This window comes from Misgurnus anguillicaudatus, unplaced genomic scaffold (assembly GCF_027580225.2).
Source record: "Misgurnus anguillicaudatus unplaced genomic scaffold, ASM2758022v2 HiC_scaffold_31, whole genome shotgun sequence".
Classification (NCBI taxonomy): Eukaryota; Metazoa; Chordata; class Actinopteri; order Cypriniformes; family Cobitidae; genus Misgurnus; species Misgurnus anguillicaudatus.
In genome coordinates, this window is record NW_027395281.1 from 2,416,930 (window position 1) to 2,435,842 (window position 18,913).

General features: G+C 39.0%; 1 protein-coding gene across 1 annotated transcript in view; it reads right to left on the reverse strand.

The window, feature by feature from the left end:
• The window catches only part of LOC141363027 (titin homolog), a 56,837-nt gene extending 39,218 nt beyond the window's left edge, over nucleotides 1–17,619 (reverse strand). Inside the window, exon 1 of the mRNA XM_073865470.1 lies at nucleotides 17,317–17,619. Coding sequence (XP_073721571.1) covers nucleotides 17,317–17,617 — 301 coding nt within the window. The 5' untranslated portion in view covers nucleotides 17,618–17,619. The remainder of the gene's footprint in view (nucleotides 1–17,316) is intronic.
• Between the last annotated feature and the right edge of the window lie 1,294 nt (nucleotides 17,620–18,913).

The following is an 18,913-nucleotide window of genomic DNA, read 5'->3' on the forward strand; positions in this document are numbered from 1 at the left end:
ATGCGATGTACAAAGATGAAGTACATGCACTGAAAAAAGATAGGCATGTATTAATTAGTCTAAGTTGAGGTAAGAACATAGTAAAATATTGAAAAACGGTGGGTTTTCCTTTAACATTACTCTCGCATTAGCTATTGTGTAAACAGTCACATTTACCCACATCACGAATGACTGCCTGCGCAAGCGCGCACCGCAGCCACCGTAATGAAGTTATTCAGGGTAACGTTAGCTCAGAATTCGAGTAGTAGCCGTATATCTCGGAACTTAGGGCTGAGCACCCGGGTAACGATAAGCCTAGCTAACTATCGTCCTGCTAAGTTAGCTAACATTAGTCATTTTGCTCGAAGCAAAGGCAAACTTTATGCAAGGTCTACGTTTGTGCATTACTGAGCGTTGACTCGTTCCTAAAAATACAATATAAGCGGTAATGTTAGATAACCCTAATTTAAATCAAGCAAACAAATAGTTGTTGTTTTTGCTCCAAAAAAGATGACTTACCTTGAATAAGATGGTTCCTTCACGTTAAAAGTGTCCATCAGACTCGCGTGGTAGCCAGGTGTGTCTCTCATCCAAAGGACCGCGCTCGTGCGCTGTCTTCAAGATTCTGAAGGAAGTGCTAAGATTCCGATTGGCCCGGAGAAAAGTAAATGCTAAGATTCCGATTGGCCCAGAGAAGTGTCAATTATAAGAATTATCCAATAATGTTTGGCAATTCTAGCCCGCATGGCATTCAGATAAAGGGCAGCCTCCCGACCCCCCCACCACCTGAAAAAAACTCTCTGGTTCTACGCGATTCACGTGAATGAACCAATTGACCAAGAAAACGGCGATTGTCGCCGAAAAGCGACAAGTTTGCAGGTCTGTTTAAGACATTTGACAGGTCAGGTGTGCGGGTTACAGAAAAATAATCAACACCCATAGAACATTTCTCAGCCAATTAGAATAAAGCATTCAACAGGTCTGTGGTATAAAAAATAATAATATGATACAAGCATACTACATTATATACATATATTATACTCATGAGACAGGTGTCATAGCTGCATCCATACTTTGATCTTTTGCATGTTTCTCAACTTTTTTTAACACAGGATGTTTCTCATCTGTAATTCAGTTTGTGTTGCATTATATCTCCCATTATTCCTCCCTAAATGGTGTCACAATTGGAAGCTGGGACTTGATGCAAACTAACCCACTACCTCCTTCTTGTACTTCTGAGTGACTGAGAGCTCTTCTGTGAGCAAACACTTCAAAGTCCCAACTAGGGCTGTGAAGGCATTTTTTACCACCGCAATGGTAACGCACCAATTCACCGCAGTGGTGCGTGCATGTGTGTATGTGCACACGCACATTGTATTGTATTGTAAACAATGTAACCAAGGTATAAGAGGAATATATATTTATGGTCTTATAAATAATGCATACATATATTTTAAAATATAAAATGTAAACAAGGATCAGATATAGGCCTACAGTTCTTAACAAATGTGCATGTTCGAAGGTGCCAAGTTCTTTCTCCGCCAGTGGGTGCTCATCACAGCGTCAAGCAATGCTTTAATTACTTAGCAACGAAAGATGCTCTGGAGTGCCTACATCAGGGCTATTCAATTGGCGGCCCGCGGGCCAAACCCGGCCCCCCAGGTAATTTGATCCGGCCCTTTATGTAGTCTGTAAAAAAGACATCTCTAGAATAAATTTAGTAAATTAGAGAACGGGCCGTACAGTTACGAGTTGATGCGCGTGCGTCTGTTTCATACAGCATGAGCTGCAGAGCGCGAGTCACGTGACTGGTGCGAGCAGCTGTGTCACGTGTTTATATTCGCGCTTTGGTCTCCCCCGCTCGCGCCCGCGTCTCAAGATGCAATAGCTGACAGTGGTGAGTTAAGAGACCGGTCTCTATGGCTGTTTTAACTTTATTTGTTGTATTTCCAGCTTAAAAACGCTGCCTTTTCCGACAATTGTTGTCTGATATGTCAGCTCAATGACTTGCTTATCCACAATGACATTTACGTTAGATGTCATAATAAAGGAAACTCGTTGAAACGATTTTGTGAACTAGACAAAAAGTTTCTCCAAAATTCAAAGCAGACTAAATGCTCAAATATTATGCGAGTCATCGTTCTCACACAAGAATGCAATTCAAACGAGTTAATCGCCCATAGCTCACAGCCCAGCACCTGCACCACTGTATGTGCATCGCGCTGACAAACATACAACTGATTTTACTGCTCTTGCGAAATCTAAAAACATATTCTGTCTTATTAGAAGCTAGCCTAATGTTTGCCAGTTATTAAGATGGCGGTTGTAGTGTAAATATGGCTACTGTAATAATTAGCTTTGACAAAAAACAGCATAAAACAATTATGTTCCATATTATAAACTGTTTTGTTATGTGTACTTAAATGAGTAAATAAGTTAAATTCTCAATGAGTGTGATATGGATCTTATTTACCTATTTAAATGTAAAATAAAGCTTACATGGGCATTTTACAATGCACTTATGTTGTTATGCAAAATTTAAAATATTTATTAATAACATATGAACATGTCTGGATGTAGAAAATCCTACTTAGACATCTAACAATGCACTTATGTTGTTGAATGCAGTCTGAAAATACATGTTTGTAGAAAAAGCCTATTGTACAATGCACTGATTTTGTTTTTATGTAGTTTCAGAATATAACATTAGTATGTTTAAATGTAGGAAAATGTATATCTCCGTTACATCACTGTTATTTCTCCGGCCCCTCATTTGTGATGCTTTTCATGAACTGGCCCCCACGAAAAACTAATTGAATAGCCCTGGCCTACATGCTTTGGAGAGGAGGAAAGTGGTGCAGTCACTTTTTTTCGCATGGTTTTAGAAACGACATGTGAAGTAAAAAGCTCATTCTAGTTGTGCATAGGTCCTACACAGCAAAAACTCCAGTGTTAAATTAACTCTCACAGAGTTGATTTCAACACTTTTTCAGAGTTTATATAGCTCCACACTTATCAGAGTTAAATGAACACTTTCAAGAGAGTTAATTTTTTAACACTATGTCAGAGTTAAAATTTTAACATGAGGTCAGAGTTTCTTTGACTCAAATAAGTGTTAGTTAATTTTTTAACACTAGGTCAGAGTTAATATTTTAACACTAGGCCAGAGTTTCTTTGACTCAAAAAAGTGTTAAAGGGGTCATATTATGAGATTTCTAACATGTAAAATAACTCTTTGGTGTTCCCAGAGTGCAAATGTGAAGTTTTAGCTCAAAACACCCACATGTAATTTACCTGTTAAAATTACCACTTTGTAGGTGCAGGCAAAAGTGTGCCATCTTTAGCTGTGACCATTAAAATGCAAATGAGCTAATGAAATGGAAACACTGATCACAATGATGGTGACTTTAAATAAAACAGCCAACAAACTTTACAAGTTAGATGTAAAATGCAATTTTAGGTTTCAAACAGAGATGGTAATAGAGAAGATAAAGTTACAGAGGAGCATTAAAAAAAAATAGTGTAAACAATTTAGTTTTACTTACAATTCAATCTGCAGGACACATGGAAATGGAAGACTGAAATGTGTGGGCGGAGTGTAATTACATCTCCAAGGAGTTAGTTTAACACCGCCATGATTAACTCTGTAGATTAACTCCAACTCTGAACAACAATTTACTCTAAATATGTTAAATTTACTCTTTGGGTGTTGAATTCAACTCAGAAATGTTTAACACTGAAATTTTAACTCTCCAGTTTTTGCTGTGTACGGCGTACGTCGCGACGACGTAGGATACGCGTCAGTTTTCTTATAATTCTGCATCATCGTCCGCATCGACATGCAAAAACACATGCAGACAGCTGGTAGGCAGTATCCATGCATGTAACCACAGTAGCAGCGTGTAACCACAGTAGCAGCGCGACCGTCAATGAAAAAGCAGCTTAGCAAGTTTAACCCACAAACAAAAAAGAAGCGGCAGCTTGTTGTCTATGATTTGAGAAGACTTGGGGCCTGTTTCAGAAATGTGGTTAAGTGAAAACTCTGAGTATTTTAAGCCTAAAATGAGGGAAACTCAGAGTTTTCTGTTTCTAAATGTGAGGTAGGTTAAACCTGAGACAGCGGGGTAAGTCAAGCGTGTTTTAGAAGGAGAGGTAACTTATACTCAGAGTCTGTTTCCGGAGTAACTTTCTCTGTGAACCTAAACTGGTTGGGAGCAGGTTTTATTCTGTAAACTCTGAGTTTGTGCCAGTCTCTCCTCTCCTTTTTAAAGGAGTAGTGGTGTTTAATCTTGTTAGTTGGTTTAGTACATTGATTCAATGCATTGATTTTTATTACGTACACTGTAAAACTTTTTTTGCTGTCTTTAAGTTATAATCAAATTTCCAGTGCAAGTAATTTTAACTTACTACTTTATATATTTTACATATTACACTAAACTGCAACTAAATATTCAAAACAGTAAACTGAAATGACTTGTAAAGCTAATATGATATACTTTTGTGCAGAGACCATCTAAGTGACTAAAATGTCATGTACTTTTATAGAGGATTCTGTAGATCAGTGGTTCCCAACCTTTTTAGCCCTTAGTACCCCCACAGCCCTTCATCGAAACTAAACCAAAGTTGTGTTTTAAAGACAAATAATTAGTAATATTAATTAATTAATTTATTTTAAACATTAAAGCAAAGATCACTGACTGATGAAGCATGTTTATTTTAACAAACCACCATCATTGCGATCAGTGTTTGCATTTTATAAGCTCATTTGCATTTTAAACAACACATTTGGCACATTTTTGTTCAGGCCTACAAAATGGCAATTTTGACATGCTATAATCAATTATCTGTAGGGTGTTTTGAGAAAAAATTTCACATATGGACTCTGAGAACACCAAAGACTTTTTTTACAAATTAAAAAAAATCATCATATGACCCCTTTAATGGCCAAATTTACTAACAGCTTGCGCAAACCATCATTTTGGCGTTAAATAACGACTGAACTTATAAAGACATGCAGTGGATATCTCTGAAAAGGTGTTACTTTTGCGACCTTATTGCATATGCATTTGTAAAAGTTTTCCTTTTAGAAGCAACATTAATGGGAGGCGGGAATTACCTTTTGCCAGAGGAACACACTTTTAAAAAAAATGTATAGTTTGCCAAGCCATGCTATGTTTAATTTGCTGGAGAAAAGACGAGAAGTCACGAGAAGTCAAAACTCAAGAGTTTCCCATCTCAGAGTAAAGCACTATTTGGATGGGATTAGTTTTTCAAACGACGTTTGAGTTTCAACATGTCCCCCAGGATGTCTGTGATTTTATGTACCGATTCGGACGGGATAAAAATTCTCAGGCTATTCTAGAGAGGGGAGTGTCTGCTTCATGCATTTGGGCGTTGCAGAAGAGCACGTGCTCTGGATACGCATGTTTGTAATGTTTAATATTTTGCTTTAAATGTAAAATTATTTCAGAACATGTCATTTATTAATTTAATTTTAACAAATCCAAAGAACTTATACAAATCCTACTAAAGTAGCCTACGTGTTTTATATAACTGGCTGCTTATAATAAACCCAAAGAAATAATGATTAATAACAATTTATTATCTTTATTAATTAACATTACCATTCCGGAATTGAACAAAATAAGGTTGAGTTTCTTACCATATAACGTTACTGATTTTACAGTGGCCACTCTTAAAGCTATGGTCTACGATTTCAAAGATTGTTCATTATTAATAACCTCGTTTATATGCTGGTTATGGTTCTACAGTAACATCCTAACAATATGAAGAGAAAAAAGAATTAAAAAAATCCATTCAGTCTATTGGGTGTATGGTAGCAGATAAGTTGACCAATGTAAACTGTCCGGCCGGACAGCTTACATTGGTTAACTGCTCTCATCCAATCCCTGCTACATTTGAAAATCCACCTCGTGCTCGCGTCTCCACCCCATCGCACAGCACACCACCCCGCCCCTCTCCTGCCTGCGACATGAAATTTGTGTCAGTGTATGGTAGCTAGCGAAGCAGCAACATCTCACTAATGGAAAAAAAACTAAACGACAGCAGCAAGCAGCCCCTGCTTGTCCCTACAGTAAAGGTTGAAAGAAAAAGGAAGTCTGTTGAAGAAAGAGCAGAGGTTAAAAAAAATTAAAAAACGCCGGACTCTAAGTAGAATCAATATATGGTCTGCCATTGACCGCCATGGACGGTCAGCATCTGAATGTTAGCCGTTTAGCATCGCGTATCACGGGTCAAAATAATTATATTTACAAAGATTGTGTGAGGTGTTACATAGTATTATCAATCTGACTATATCCAGATGCTGCCGGTCGGCATCGGAATGTTAGCCGTTTAGCATCGCGTATCACGGGTCAAAATAATAATAAAGATTGTGTGAGGTGTTACATAAATATGATATTATCAGTCTGACAACATGCCCATGCTGCCGGTCGGGATTGGAATGTTAGCCGTTTAGCATCGCGTATCACGGGTCAAAATAATAATAAAGATTGTGTGAGGTGTTACATAAATATAGTATTATCAATCTGACAACATGCTCATGCTGCTGGTCGGCATTGGAAAGTTAGCCGTTTAGCATCGCGTATCACGGATCAAAGTAATTATATTTATAAAGTCATTTCTTGAAGCTCATGAGGGGAAACGTATGCCAAACGTTGTTGTGAAAGTAAATAACGTCAATTACAATCATAATTGTTATTGTTCATTCCTTCAAGCCTTTATGTGTTTACTGCTCGGTAAATCTCTGTTCTGATGTTTACTACCAGTGATCACAGCTTGAATGAGTGACGTTGTTCAGGTGGTTTCCCGGGGGGAGGGATCAGGTAGCACAGAGGGGCGGGATGAGTTTTTTAAAACTTACTAACCGTCTCAGGCTTTCTCGACCGATTTTCAACATCGTAGACTACAGCTTTAACAGTGTTTAATATTCAGCTTGTCTTGATTTAATTATTATATTTCGCCAAATGGAAAAAACATCCATATCTGAATGAACAGGACTCAGGAAGTACAATATACGTGCGTTAGTAAGACCTTACGGCAAATCACGTTGGCCAAAACACGAAAAGGAACGCGTTTTCAAAAGATGTTGCGGGCAAACACAGACATTTGCATCCGGACGGGATTACCTTTCTCAGAGGACCTCCGAGTTCGGCGAAAAACAGTAGGTAAATTGCTCTGGAATTCTTACGGAGGTCGTCAGAGAAAAACACAGACATGGCCGATTCAGACGGGATTAAAAACACAGAGGACCTCTGAGAAGCATGATTTTCTCAGATTGTCTAGCGTGAATGTCTAGTGATCATGATGACCTTGATTAGCTTGCTCAGGTGTGTTTGATCAGGGTTGGAGCTAAACTCTGCAGTGCTCCGGCCCTCAAGGGTAAGATTTGAATAGCCCTGCCCTACAGCATAGACCTTACGCAACAAAAGCAGCAGAATACAGCGGTTAAGATTAAACTGTACTAGTGAGCGTAGTAATAATGTAATGTATAGAAGAGGGTGCTAAGTTGAGCCAATGTCAACTGACCTTCCAGGGGTTGAAAAAAAATGTGAAGCAACTGTGTAATATGTGCTTGGCCATTTTGGTGGGTGCTCGAGCCGAGCCCTGGAGCACCCACAGAATTGGCGCCAATGTGCGTGTTTATAATAGCACTTCCATCAGTCAAACAACAAGTAAGGAACCATTTTGGGGTTATAATTAGAGCCCGACCGATATGCGTTTTTTCGGGCCGATGCCGATACAGATATTAGGGAGTAAAAAAAGACCGATAACGATATATCGGCCGATATTCTTTATGTGTATATTATAGTTCAGTACACATATACTACAGTATATTATACTACTGTACATAGAAAACACTATATACTTTAACATAATATACTGTATATGAATAAATACAATGCAATGCAATGATCACTCACAAATGTGGTGATCCAACACTTATATTGATGTGACAAAGATATGTACTATAGGCAAGAAGTTAACAATAAACTTTATTATCCAAAATGAGTTGGATATCAGTGCACTAAACAGTAAACTTGAATTATTATAAATAACTTTAAAACACAAAGAGAACAAAATATATAAAACTTGCATCATTTGCAGTTTTGACTCGAATAACGTTATAAAGAGAAACGTATGAAGTCATTGATTATTAGCTTTACAGTAAGTTGTGTAATAGTTACTTCACAAATTAGTTAGCCACTCACCGTTACGAAGACAATGCTTGACGGAGCACATACTAATGTACGCTATGTTTAATGTTGTGCTTGTGCACAACGTTTTTATAACACAAACCCAGGGTTTCCTTGCAAACTTTAGACTTTTATAAAACTAAAGCGTCTTCGCTCCGCCTCTTTTATTTAGCAAGGGTGTAGAGTTGCGCGAGCTTATTGAATCAATTGCTCTGAAATTAGCATGTTAACTAACAACACAAGCAGCAGTAATCTCATATAGTGTTATATAAGTGCACGGCTGCACGTAGTTTAAACTTGTCATTTCTCCGTCTCGCGTCATTTCTCTCGCTTGCGTTTTAACTCGCAAGTCGACAAAGAGACGTATTAAAAACACAAAATGTAAACGGGAATGCGTCTCTCTTGTCCATTTATAATCCAATCGACCAAAGCGCGTCTTAATACCAGGTGTAAAAATGTTGTGAAGAAGACACTGCGTGACTGCTTCCATGCCACCTGAACTGAGAGACTGACTGAAGTGAAGGGGGTGGGGGATTGGCTGGTGTCACTACAGTGAGTGATCTGGGTCACCATTAGCAACCAGTAGGGCGCACTCTGCTGGACTAACAAGTACTTACATCTTTCAAATGCATTTAATGTGTTCTGTAACAAACGTTCATATCGGCGCATATCTGCGGCTTATACGCCGATACAGATATATCTGCGACATGCTCATATCGGCCGATAAAATCGGCAAAACGATAAATCGGTCGGGCTCTAGTTATAATGTTTCCAAGTCATGCTGAAAACATGTTCTGATGGTGTAATGCATATTGATACTTTTTCGCAACTTTGAGTGACCAAAAGAGAACGACCGTTTCTCAATCCAAAGGCTGCAGCCCTCAAAGGTCGCATACGTCATCTAGCCTAGTTTATTTCAGTTAACTGAGCATTACATTTGCAAGTCATAAGCATATCACAACAATGTACAATTAACAAAAAATAATAGTCAACTTTATAATTGTTAACGTTATGAAATAAGACAGTCTGGATGACGTATGCAGCTTACAAATACGACCTCCGGAGGCTGCAGCCGTTGGATTGAGAAACAGCCAATATCTTGCCTCATTGTTCCGTCCCAAGCCAGCGGGTCATCACTGATATCATGCCTTCCCTTACAAATATCGCATTAACCCCGACTCTGCTGGTCGTCTGCGTAAACACGAACTGGGCGAGACTGTACAATATTTTTCATAGTTTGTGACATGCACACCACCGCAAGGCGCACTTCCCACAACGGGTCGCACTTCACCACCATGGTGGTGCGGTGGTTATGACAACCGTCACAGCCCTAGTCCATAAAATGATTTATTGATCGCATAATAACATTGATATTATTTGACGCGAGGCACAGATGAGCGATTTAAATCCGATCAGGCATTACGTGTAGCGTAGCTCATGGTTACTTAGCTACAAAACACACCACGGAAGGAAAGTGGCGTTTTGACAAGCATTTAACACACGTTTTTAGATGTGACATGTGAATGGCCATGGGACGCTGTAATGTATAACGAAATATCAAAAATGTGTTTAGAAACCATATCACCATGATTGAAAATAACACTATACCGTGAAATATATAGATATTGAATTATTGTCCAGCCCTACATTCTACAAATCATATATCTGAAAAAACATCATCAGAATAAATATATGGGGCAGTCATAGTCTAATGGTTAGATATTCTGGCTTGTATCCCAAAGGTCACCGGTTCAAGTCTTACAGCAGGCAGGTTGCACCTGTGGTGCCCTTGAGCAAGGCACTTGTAAGGATGATGTCAGGCCCTGACTAAAGGTAGCCCCTCCCAAAAGAACACAGCATGGGTTCCTGGTGGGTCCCCAGGGCAACGAGAACATCTAAAGAAAAAATCTCTACACAACAAAAACTTTTCTCAGATATTAGAACTGTCTATAGATTATAGGTCAAAATTGCTCAAAAATGACGTTCGAATATTCTCCCTAAAAAACCCACGAATATTCGAACTATTCGAATATCTGGTTGCCCATTTTTTCAACGACGTTAACGACATTTAACGACGTTTAACGACGCATTACGTCAATAACAGGACAAATTAATATAAAGAGACATAACTACTTCTATAGGTGTCTATTTAAGTTTAAACATATTTTACAACGTATATTACATACACAAAACAAGTAAATCAAGACTGAGACATCAAAGTGATATGGTACCTCGGTTACATTGCTTGACAAAACTCACTGCAGCCTGCTCCATCCACGACACTGATCGGTCTCATGTCCTTACAAATGAACGAAATTAATTTCTCCGTTATGACCTCTTGTCGTGTTGCAGACAAATAGCTTGTGGCGGGCGATGCAAAGTCAGTGTTAAGACGTGACTGTTTAGCTGGAGCTCCACACATTGTGGTCTCGTACACACTGCAAACTTTCAGGAGTGACAACCGCATTTAAATGTGAAAATGTGATGATTGACACGGAGATAACCATAGCAACGGTCTGCCGTCTCACATGCTTATCACTCACAGCTTTGATGAAAATAATTTAACAGCATTATGTTTTGCAATAAACCTCTGTCGTGTCGTTGTGTATTGTACGCATTTGTGAGGCTGCGCGCGCTCTTGCAGTGTTGCCAGGTCCTCGTCTTTTTTGTACTCACATACCATTTTAGCGCTTAACCGTTTATGGCTTTTGGCTCATGAAGCGATCAAGTTTTTGGTGTTGTTAAAATGTAAAGGTGCCAGTCTCAATATTTTGATCTTTGAGGTAAAGCGTTTGGATTTATTTTGGTTTATTATTGGATTTTTCTTGTTCGCTGTTTTTTTAGTGCAAGATCTGGCAACACTGAGCAGCAAACGCTTGTGCCTCTGTCATTCTCTGTACCGCACATACAGAAGACTTGTAATAATTTATTTCTTCAGAAGAGAGACCTGTCCTGTCCATGATGCACGTTTAAACACTTTGTTAACTACTAGTTGTTCAGTTGGGTTATGTAGGCTACACACTATGCAAAGTTTTTGTAAACGCGGTTGTCACTGCAGTTTGCGGGAGTTAATGCGGTTGAAGAATGCGATTGTCAGTCCCGTAAATTACTGAAGTGTGTGTGTACAGAACAGGATTAAGCATTAAAAGTTGAAGTGACAAACAAATTAATATGCAGTGTGTACAAGATGCAATGCTCAATTGGGTGCACATTTTCGAGATGTGACAACATGTTAAGCCGAAAGTATACTAGGGACGTCCGCGTATGCGCGCCGTCCGCATGACGTCATTTTCGTCATCAGGAGGGTCCGCGGCCGGCCGCGCGGACCGTCCGCGTGCAGCCCAAAATTTGAGACCGCGCGGACAGTGCGCGTACAGTCCGCGTACGACAGCGCATGCGCGTGAAAATATTTAGACAGGACACTCCACTATAAACAATTATACAAAGGAAATAGACAGCATTTGCACACACACTATCGTTTTTCTTCTTTAACTTTTACTTCTTCCAAGAACAGAAAGATGTGGAGCATGTTTGTTTGATTCCTGACTTTGTTGTCTTGTTGTTTGTTCTAAACTGTGTTTGAAATGGTGGATCAGGTACTTTTCTTCACCTATCCTAATGTTTTAATGTACTGTAAATGTCTCCAAATCAGTGATGCCCTGACAGCCTGTTAGACTAATAATTTGAATAAGAAATCATTTGTATTGCGTATAGTGTCGAACGCGGCCATCCGCGTGTAGCCGCGGGGACTATACTCGGAAAGCTGCGCGGACGCGTGCGCGCGCGAGCCGGACGCGGACGCGGAAAAAAAGTATACCCGGGCCTTTACTAGTGGTCGAATGGTATGCTAACATCTTTATCTCGCAGCTCAACAATTTTACCTCCTACCGACCAAAATCCAAAGTACTTCCAGACATAGCTTTTTAGACTTTTGGGGGTTAAAATCGCTTTCTCTGCTGCGGTCGACTTTCTGCCATCTTCCATGCAAGACGCGTCAACTTTTAAACGTGACAGACAGTGTGACTTACTGTGACCTGTCCCTGAACCAGGCGCACTAGTGCGCCCACTCACAAAGCAGACAGCCACGCCTCTACTTCCGCGGGCTTAAAAAAAAAAAAATTATTCGAATATTTATTTTCATATTCGAAATTCGTTTTTTTTCCACTATTCGAATATATATTCGAATTTAGAATATTCGTTGACAGCCCTAATAGATTACAGTGGACCTCCAACAGAGTCACATTAGGTGTCCAAATATTACACCTTCATGCAGATTGCAGACCCGCAGCCAGATGTCTGCTCCTCTGTCCCTCTTTCTTTCTTCCTGTAAGCTCAGAGGACACCAAAACTCTTCACTAAACTGTATATGAATGAAATGCTACATTCTACATGCACAAAAAAATCTGTATCTGGTCTTGTTTTGATATGATTTTAAATGTCTCAGTGCAAGTGGTACAATGGCCTCAGTCAGGGCTGGACTGGGACAAAAATTCGGCCCTGGCATTTTGGCCCAAACCGGCCCACACTACATATATTTACAAATACCACCCATCTTTGCACGCCTTTAAGCAATAGCAACTCCAATTCCATAAAACAACAAACACTTCTAGAACGTGTTATTTATTAATGCAGTAAAACTGTATAATCCACATGAATCCTTAAACAAGCTTCATCCTTCAAACATTTATAAACATTTTTGTTAGGTCCTAAAAACACTATTCACTACAGTACACACCGTAGCCTATAATAAATAATGAACACAACAAAAATATTCCTATCTGATTAACTGTCATATTATATGTTGATTACAGTTTTTCTGAATTGCTAAAACACTAAACCCCAATCTCTGAACCAAATTCATAGCGGCCTAAACACATTCGTCATGCACTCTTTTGGCTAAACTCTAAACAAACTTCTGAGTAAAACACACATTTTACACTGCAATGAACTTGTTTTATAAATGCTAAACACAGGCAGGCTGCTAAAGATGAACACAACTACAACTCAGTTGTCATCAAGCAAACACAACAACTCAAAATTGTACACGCTTTTTTCTAATGGTATTCTTTACCAATTGTGTGGATTGTAAACAGTCTGAGAGGCAGATGAAGAGTACCCTATGATGAAGAACAGGACACCAGAGATGGTGCAATTGGCAAAATTTGCCATTGAATTGCTGACTTTTAACAAAATACAAGTGCTGCTTACAGTAATATTAAAAACTGATTATTACTTGCAGTACTTACAGGAAAGTATTCACTACTACATTCACTGAACTAAACTTGTGTGATTACAGTAATAGAGCTTTTTAACATTATCTGCCAATTGTGTTGTTATATACAATAAACATATATTTTGTCTGTAAGCAGATGTCCTGGATTGTTTGATTTTGCTTGAAGAGAAATGACACGTTTTGAAACAGACAATCAACGAAAAATCTACTAATCAGATACACTCTCGTAGTCACTAACACAGTCTCACCCCATGTCGTCAATATTTGACGACACTTGACCATTCGTCAATATGTGACGCGGAGGGTATACCTTTCGCGTCATTTTTTGACGAACTGGGGACTTCAATACTATTACGTCCGTTGCATTCTCTTCTCCTATTTTCTTACCATTTTCGCGTCGGTTTAGGGTTAGATTACGCAAAATTAAACAGTGTACGCGAAATTAAAGAGTGTACGCGAAATTAAACAGTTGTCACCTGGCGTTGGGGTTAGAAACAGTTGTCACCTGGCGTTGGGGTTAGAGTTAGGTTTGGGTAGGGATGTCATTATGTAAATCTAACCAGTGGTGTAGTCTACGTGATACGCAGGTATACGCCGTATACCCACTAGAAATTGTCAAGGATTTCCGTATACCCACTAAAAATAGCTTGAGGATGCGTAACAGCATGGTTTTCTGACATTTCAAACTTTTAGTCATAATTCAGATGTACTGCAGTAGCATGCTACACTTGCTATTTTAGCGGGTTGAACTGCATATATATATATATATTAGGCTATATATTTGGTGTGTTTGAATTCCTGCCGAACTGCGTGATCCGATTCGCGTATGAAATCAAATTACCATAGCGGCGCGAAAGTGACTGGGGAGCAGACTGGTGTGGCACCAGAAGAACCCACAGGCGAGTGACAACAAAGTACCGCGAGAGCGATTTCAGTTATCACATGGAGAAATCTGCTTTGAATCGCTCTCGCGGTACTTTGACATCACCAAAGGGTCTGCTTAGCGCCAAATGAAGTCGAACCTGCAGTGTAGCTGCTCACGCGACACTGTAAACAAACCACGTGAAGTGAACGAGTGCTGCAATATAAAATCCGGAGAGTTAACAACGCACATGTGAGTAAACAACATTTAAAACATCAGTCCAGTTTATTAGTTTATCTGGAGGTAAGGCTCCAAATGCAATAAAATAAGCCCGTAATTATATCCTGATGGTTTTAGCTTTCAGCATGTTTGCTTGTGGTTCATAGTGTTAAACTTTTCTTCTCTGTGTTAATTTATATATCTACGTTCAAGATGCATATGATCTTAAACTTTTGTGAGGAAAATCATGTCTGCGTTGATGTTCAGTTCAGACTTGCAAATTAAAGATCATTTTCTTCACTTTGGTTTGGGTGTCTAATATTAGGCTACATGATGGTCTTGTAATAATAATTAAGTAAAAGCCTATTTTCATTTTTAGACACTGCTTGTATTATATGCATAAAATAAGCTTTTATTTCAATGACTATGCAAATTAGAGTTAATTCATGGTCATCTTAAATGTGTATTAATTAAAAACATTTACACCATTAAATTACACATGGTAATGTTATCACTAGGTGTCATATAATAGCTATTGAAAGAGTGGATATTTTTTCTCCTTCAATGCATGTGTTAGCCACGGATTGAAGATTGTAAACAGTTTATTTAATTTTAATTAACAGTTGAGTAACTTTTGGCCCTGAGTTAGATGTTGATTAACACTAAACCAGTCTAAAAATCCATCCAGTTTCCCCAGCTGTTAACCCATTGACTGTTAAAGTCTTTTTTTCTTATAATAAACTGACATGTTGATAACACATTCAGTTTATGTGTTTATGAGTACACTTTCAGAATGCTCTCGATTACGTGAAGATCCATACTGTATGCATCTGTAAGTGTGGTGGTGCTTATGGGGTGTCACGCTGGGACGAGTGAGCATAAGGGTGAGAGGGAAAAATCACAGTATACTCACTACAAAAATCTAGACTACACCACTGAATCTAACCCTAAACCGACGCGAAAATGGTAAGAAAATAGGAGAAGAGAATGCAACGGACGTAATAGTATTGAAGTCCCCAGTTCGTCAAAAAATGACGCGAAAGGTATACCCTCCGCGTCACATATTGACGAATGGTCAAGTGTCGTCAAATATTGACTGGGTTGTAGTCACAGAGCAAAGAGTGCAATTATTTTGTTGCAGCTTCCACCATCACCATAATTGTGTGTTTTTGACTTGGTTTTATCAAGGGGTATCTATCTAAACTTGTGTTTTGAAAGCAGTTCTGCTTACCGCAACTCACTTCTCCCTCGTCTCTCTCTCCCTCTCCTCACTGACATTTTGCGTGCTGGTGCTGCCAGTGCCACGCGCCACCATCATCATCATCACCAGCGACGCGAGTTGAAGAAAACAGTTGTGTTATTTTCCAGCGTCTGCCTGAAGAGTCTGTTTCTTTTTGTCGCGCAGTTTTTCTGCACCTCCCTTGAGTTTTTTCTCCATCTCTCTCTCTCTATTTTGACACGTGAACTGACCCGACGTTGCACGCTCGCTTGCACAGAGACCAAAGCGGTGATTGGGCCAGCTTTATGTCATTAAAAAAAATAACCAATTGGCTGCTGCTTAAATGTGAGTGGGCCGGTCTATTTAGGGTAAAAAAAGGACGATGACTGGGCTGGTCCGTCATTGGGCCAGCTTAATGTCGTTTAAAAAAAATAACCAATGGGCTGCTGCTTAAATGTCAGTGGGCCGGTCTGTCTAGGAAAAAAAAGACGCTAACTGGGCTGCTCAGACAAAAATAGTATGAGATGGATCGGCCCAAAAAGTACGTCGGCCCACCGGGAAACTGCCCGGTCTGCCAGATGGCCAGTCCGCCCCTGGCCTCAGTCATATAACAACAGAATTCAATGTTAAAGTCGCCATGAAACGGAAGTAGCGATTGCCTTATTTTCCCCCGTGGTGACGTATATCCGAATGAAACTGCTTTTGAGATGAAATAAGGCAGGGCTGGATTTGAATTTGTCCATCGAGATCTGATTGGATTGTTTGAAGTTGGGTCGTGTTGCTAATTGCTAAATGCTGCGATCTTCTCCCGGACCCCGCCCACCTGCCATACTTTTGACTGGAAGTGAAGAGAGATCGTTTTGAGGAGGGGAGGAGATTAGCATTTTTGATTAAAGATTATGAGCGCACACAAATTAAAAAAAAATAATGACGCTCACAGATAAGTCATTTGTTAATAATACGACAATATTAAAAAATATATATATATATATAGTTTTTCATTTCAATTTCATTGCGACTTTAAAGTGTAACAAAGTAAGCAAACTTCACTCAATGCTGGGAGACAACTCCCAACTTTGACATGTAAACCAATCACCCACTATAGGCAGATTGGATTGTAAATTGGCTTTTGAATTATGATCTCCTTAATTGTTGTTTGGATTTATTCTGTGTTGCCAAAAAAGTTATTGACATGACTAGTAAATTACGATGTATCCTTGTTACAGCAATGACTGAAATTTCTTCCCAATAAAATCTAATTAGATGTTTCTTCGCTGGTTGAAGGAGTTTTGAAGAATGGTTTCATACAGTTTGAAATGAAAATAAAAATGCTTGCTTTATAGCAGCACACACCCAGTGTGATTTGGTTTGATAGGGAAGTATTATTTTGATTCTAGTGCACCATCATCTCACATTTAAACTGATTTTTCAGGACAAGTGGTGTTACATTATTTTTGGGTATGGATCATAACCTTGAACTAAAACCATAGATATTCATATGATTTGTTTTTTAAGGTTTCTAAAAGATTTTTTAAGGTTCTTTCCTTCCAAAGAAAACTGAACAAAAGCATACAGCTTAGCTACTTACCAATGACATTAACTTGGGTTTTCCTGTGTGATGTTCCTTTATCATTGGTGATCTTTACTTCATAGAGTCCAGTGTCCTTCTTTAAAATGTTACTGATGATGAGATGTCCAACAATAGGATTCCAATCCAGTGTGCCTCCGACTTGCTGAGCATCAATATAACTTACGTGCAACCCCATGTCCTCTGTCATCCTTCCAGTCAAAATCACACGACCTTTAAACTTCCACTCAATCTCAGTCCCTGGCTGTAGTCTACTATCAGCAGCAAGTAGAGTGAGAGTATCTCCTTCATACACTGACATAACTGTATATAGGAGCAAACAAACACAGAGAGAAAAATAAACATTATTGCACATTTCATTAAACACTAACCAACATTTCTTTAGATGTTAACAGAGTTAATTGTCTCACATCACAGACGATAATGTTAGCATCTGTTCATTTCAACAGCAGGAAAAAACTAGTTAATTTTTAGCTTTTTTGTGATATTTTTGTCATCTGGATCAAAATCATGTCAATGTCACAGGCTGTGACGTGGCTTAGCACTATAGTAGAACAATGAAACGTCAATGTCTCATTTTTATTTATGAAATAGATTTTGCTTGTGTGTGTGTGTGTGTGTGTGTGTGTGTGTGTGTGTGTGTGTGCGTGCGTGTGTGCATGTGTTCCATGCAACCAGGTCAGTGAAGACAATTGCACTCAGATACGATTCTGTAAAGTAAAATGTATTGACTCGCCATCAACTATGAATTTTCTTGGGAAAGCTATGAGAGGCCTGAGGTACCATGTCCTGAAACATGCTATTATTTCAACTGAAACAGTTTTACTTGACCTTTGTTTAAATTAAATATTATATTCAGTTGAGTAATTTCTGTGTAATTCTTAGTAAATCTAGTGTAATTTCTGCTATTCTTAGTCAATCTTAATATTTGTTACACTACTAGTCTATTATATCAGGTGCCCCACCCACTCCTCACTGTTCTTCACGAAGCGTCCACGCCCATTTAAGTTGCATTTTTCAAAATGATAGTGAAGTAGACTGGAGCTGAAACAGCGGAGTTGGGAATCAAATTGGCCGAGATCTTTAGTAAGATTGTGATGTCAGACAAATATTGTGATGTTGCTGGCTGTGGAAACGAGCGTCTTTGCAGACATCAGAGAGAAATGGATTGTTTATTTTTAAATGGGTGTCATATCAGCACTGACCTATGTGCCAACTATTTTAAAATAAACAAAAATCCATTAAACATTGGGTATTTTATTTCAATATTATTTTACAATCGGTAATTACCCATTCATCCTCGAGTTTTGAATTACATCGCTCAAGACAGAAGTGGGAGAGCTGATAATATATATATATATATATGCTATATGTGTGTGTGTGTGTGTGTGTGTGTTAGCCACCTGGGGCCCGTTTCAGAAAGGTGGTTAAGTGAAAACTCTGAGTTTGTTAACCCTGAAATGAGTTAAACTCTGACTTTTCTGTTTCAAAAAGAGAGGTAGGTTAAACCTGAGACAGCGGGGTATGTCAAGCCTGTTTCAGAAGGAGAGGTAACTTATACTCAGAGTCTGTTTCCGGAGTAACATACTCTCTGAAC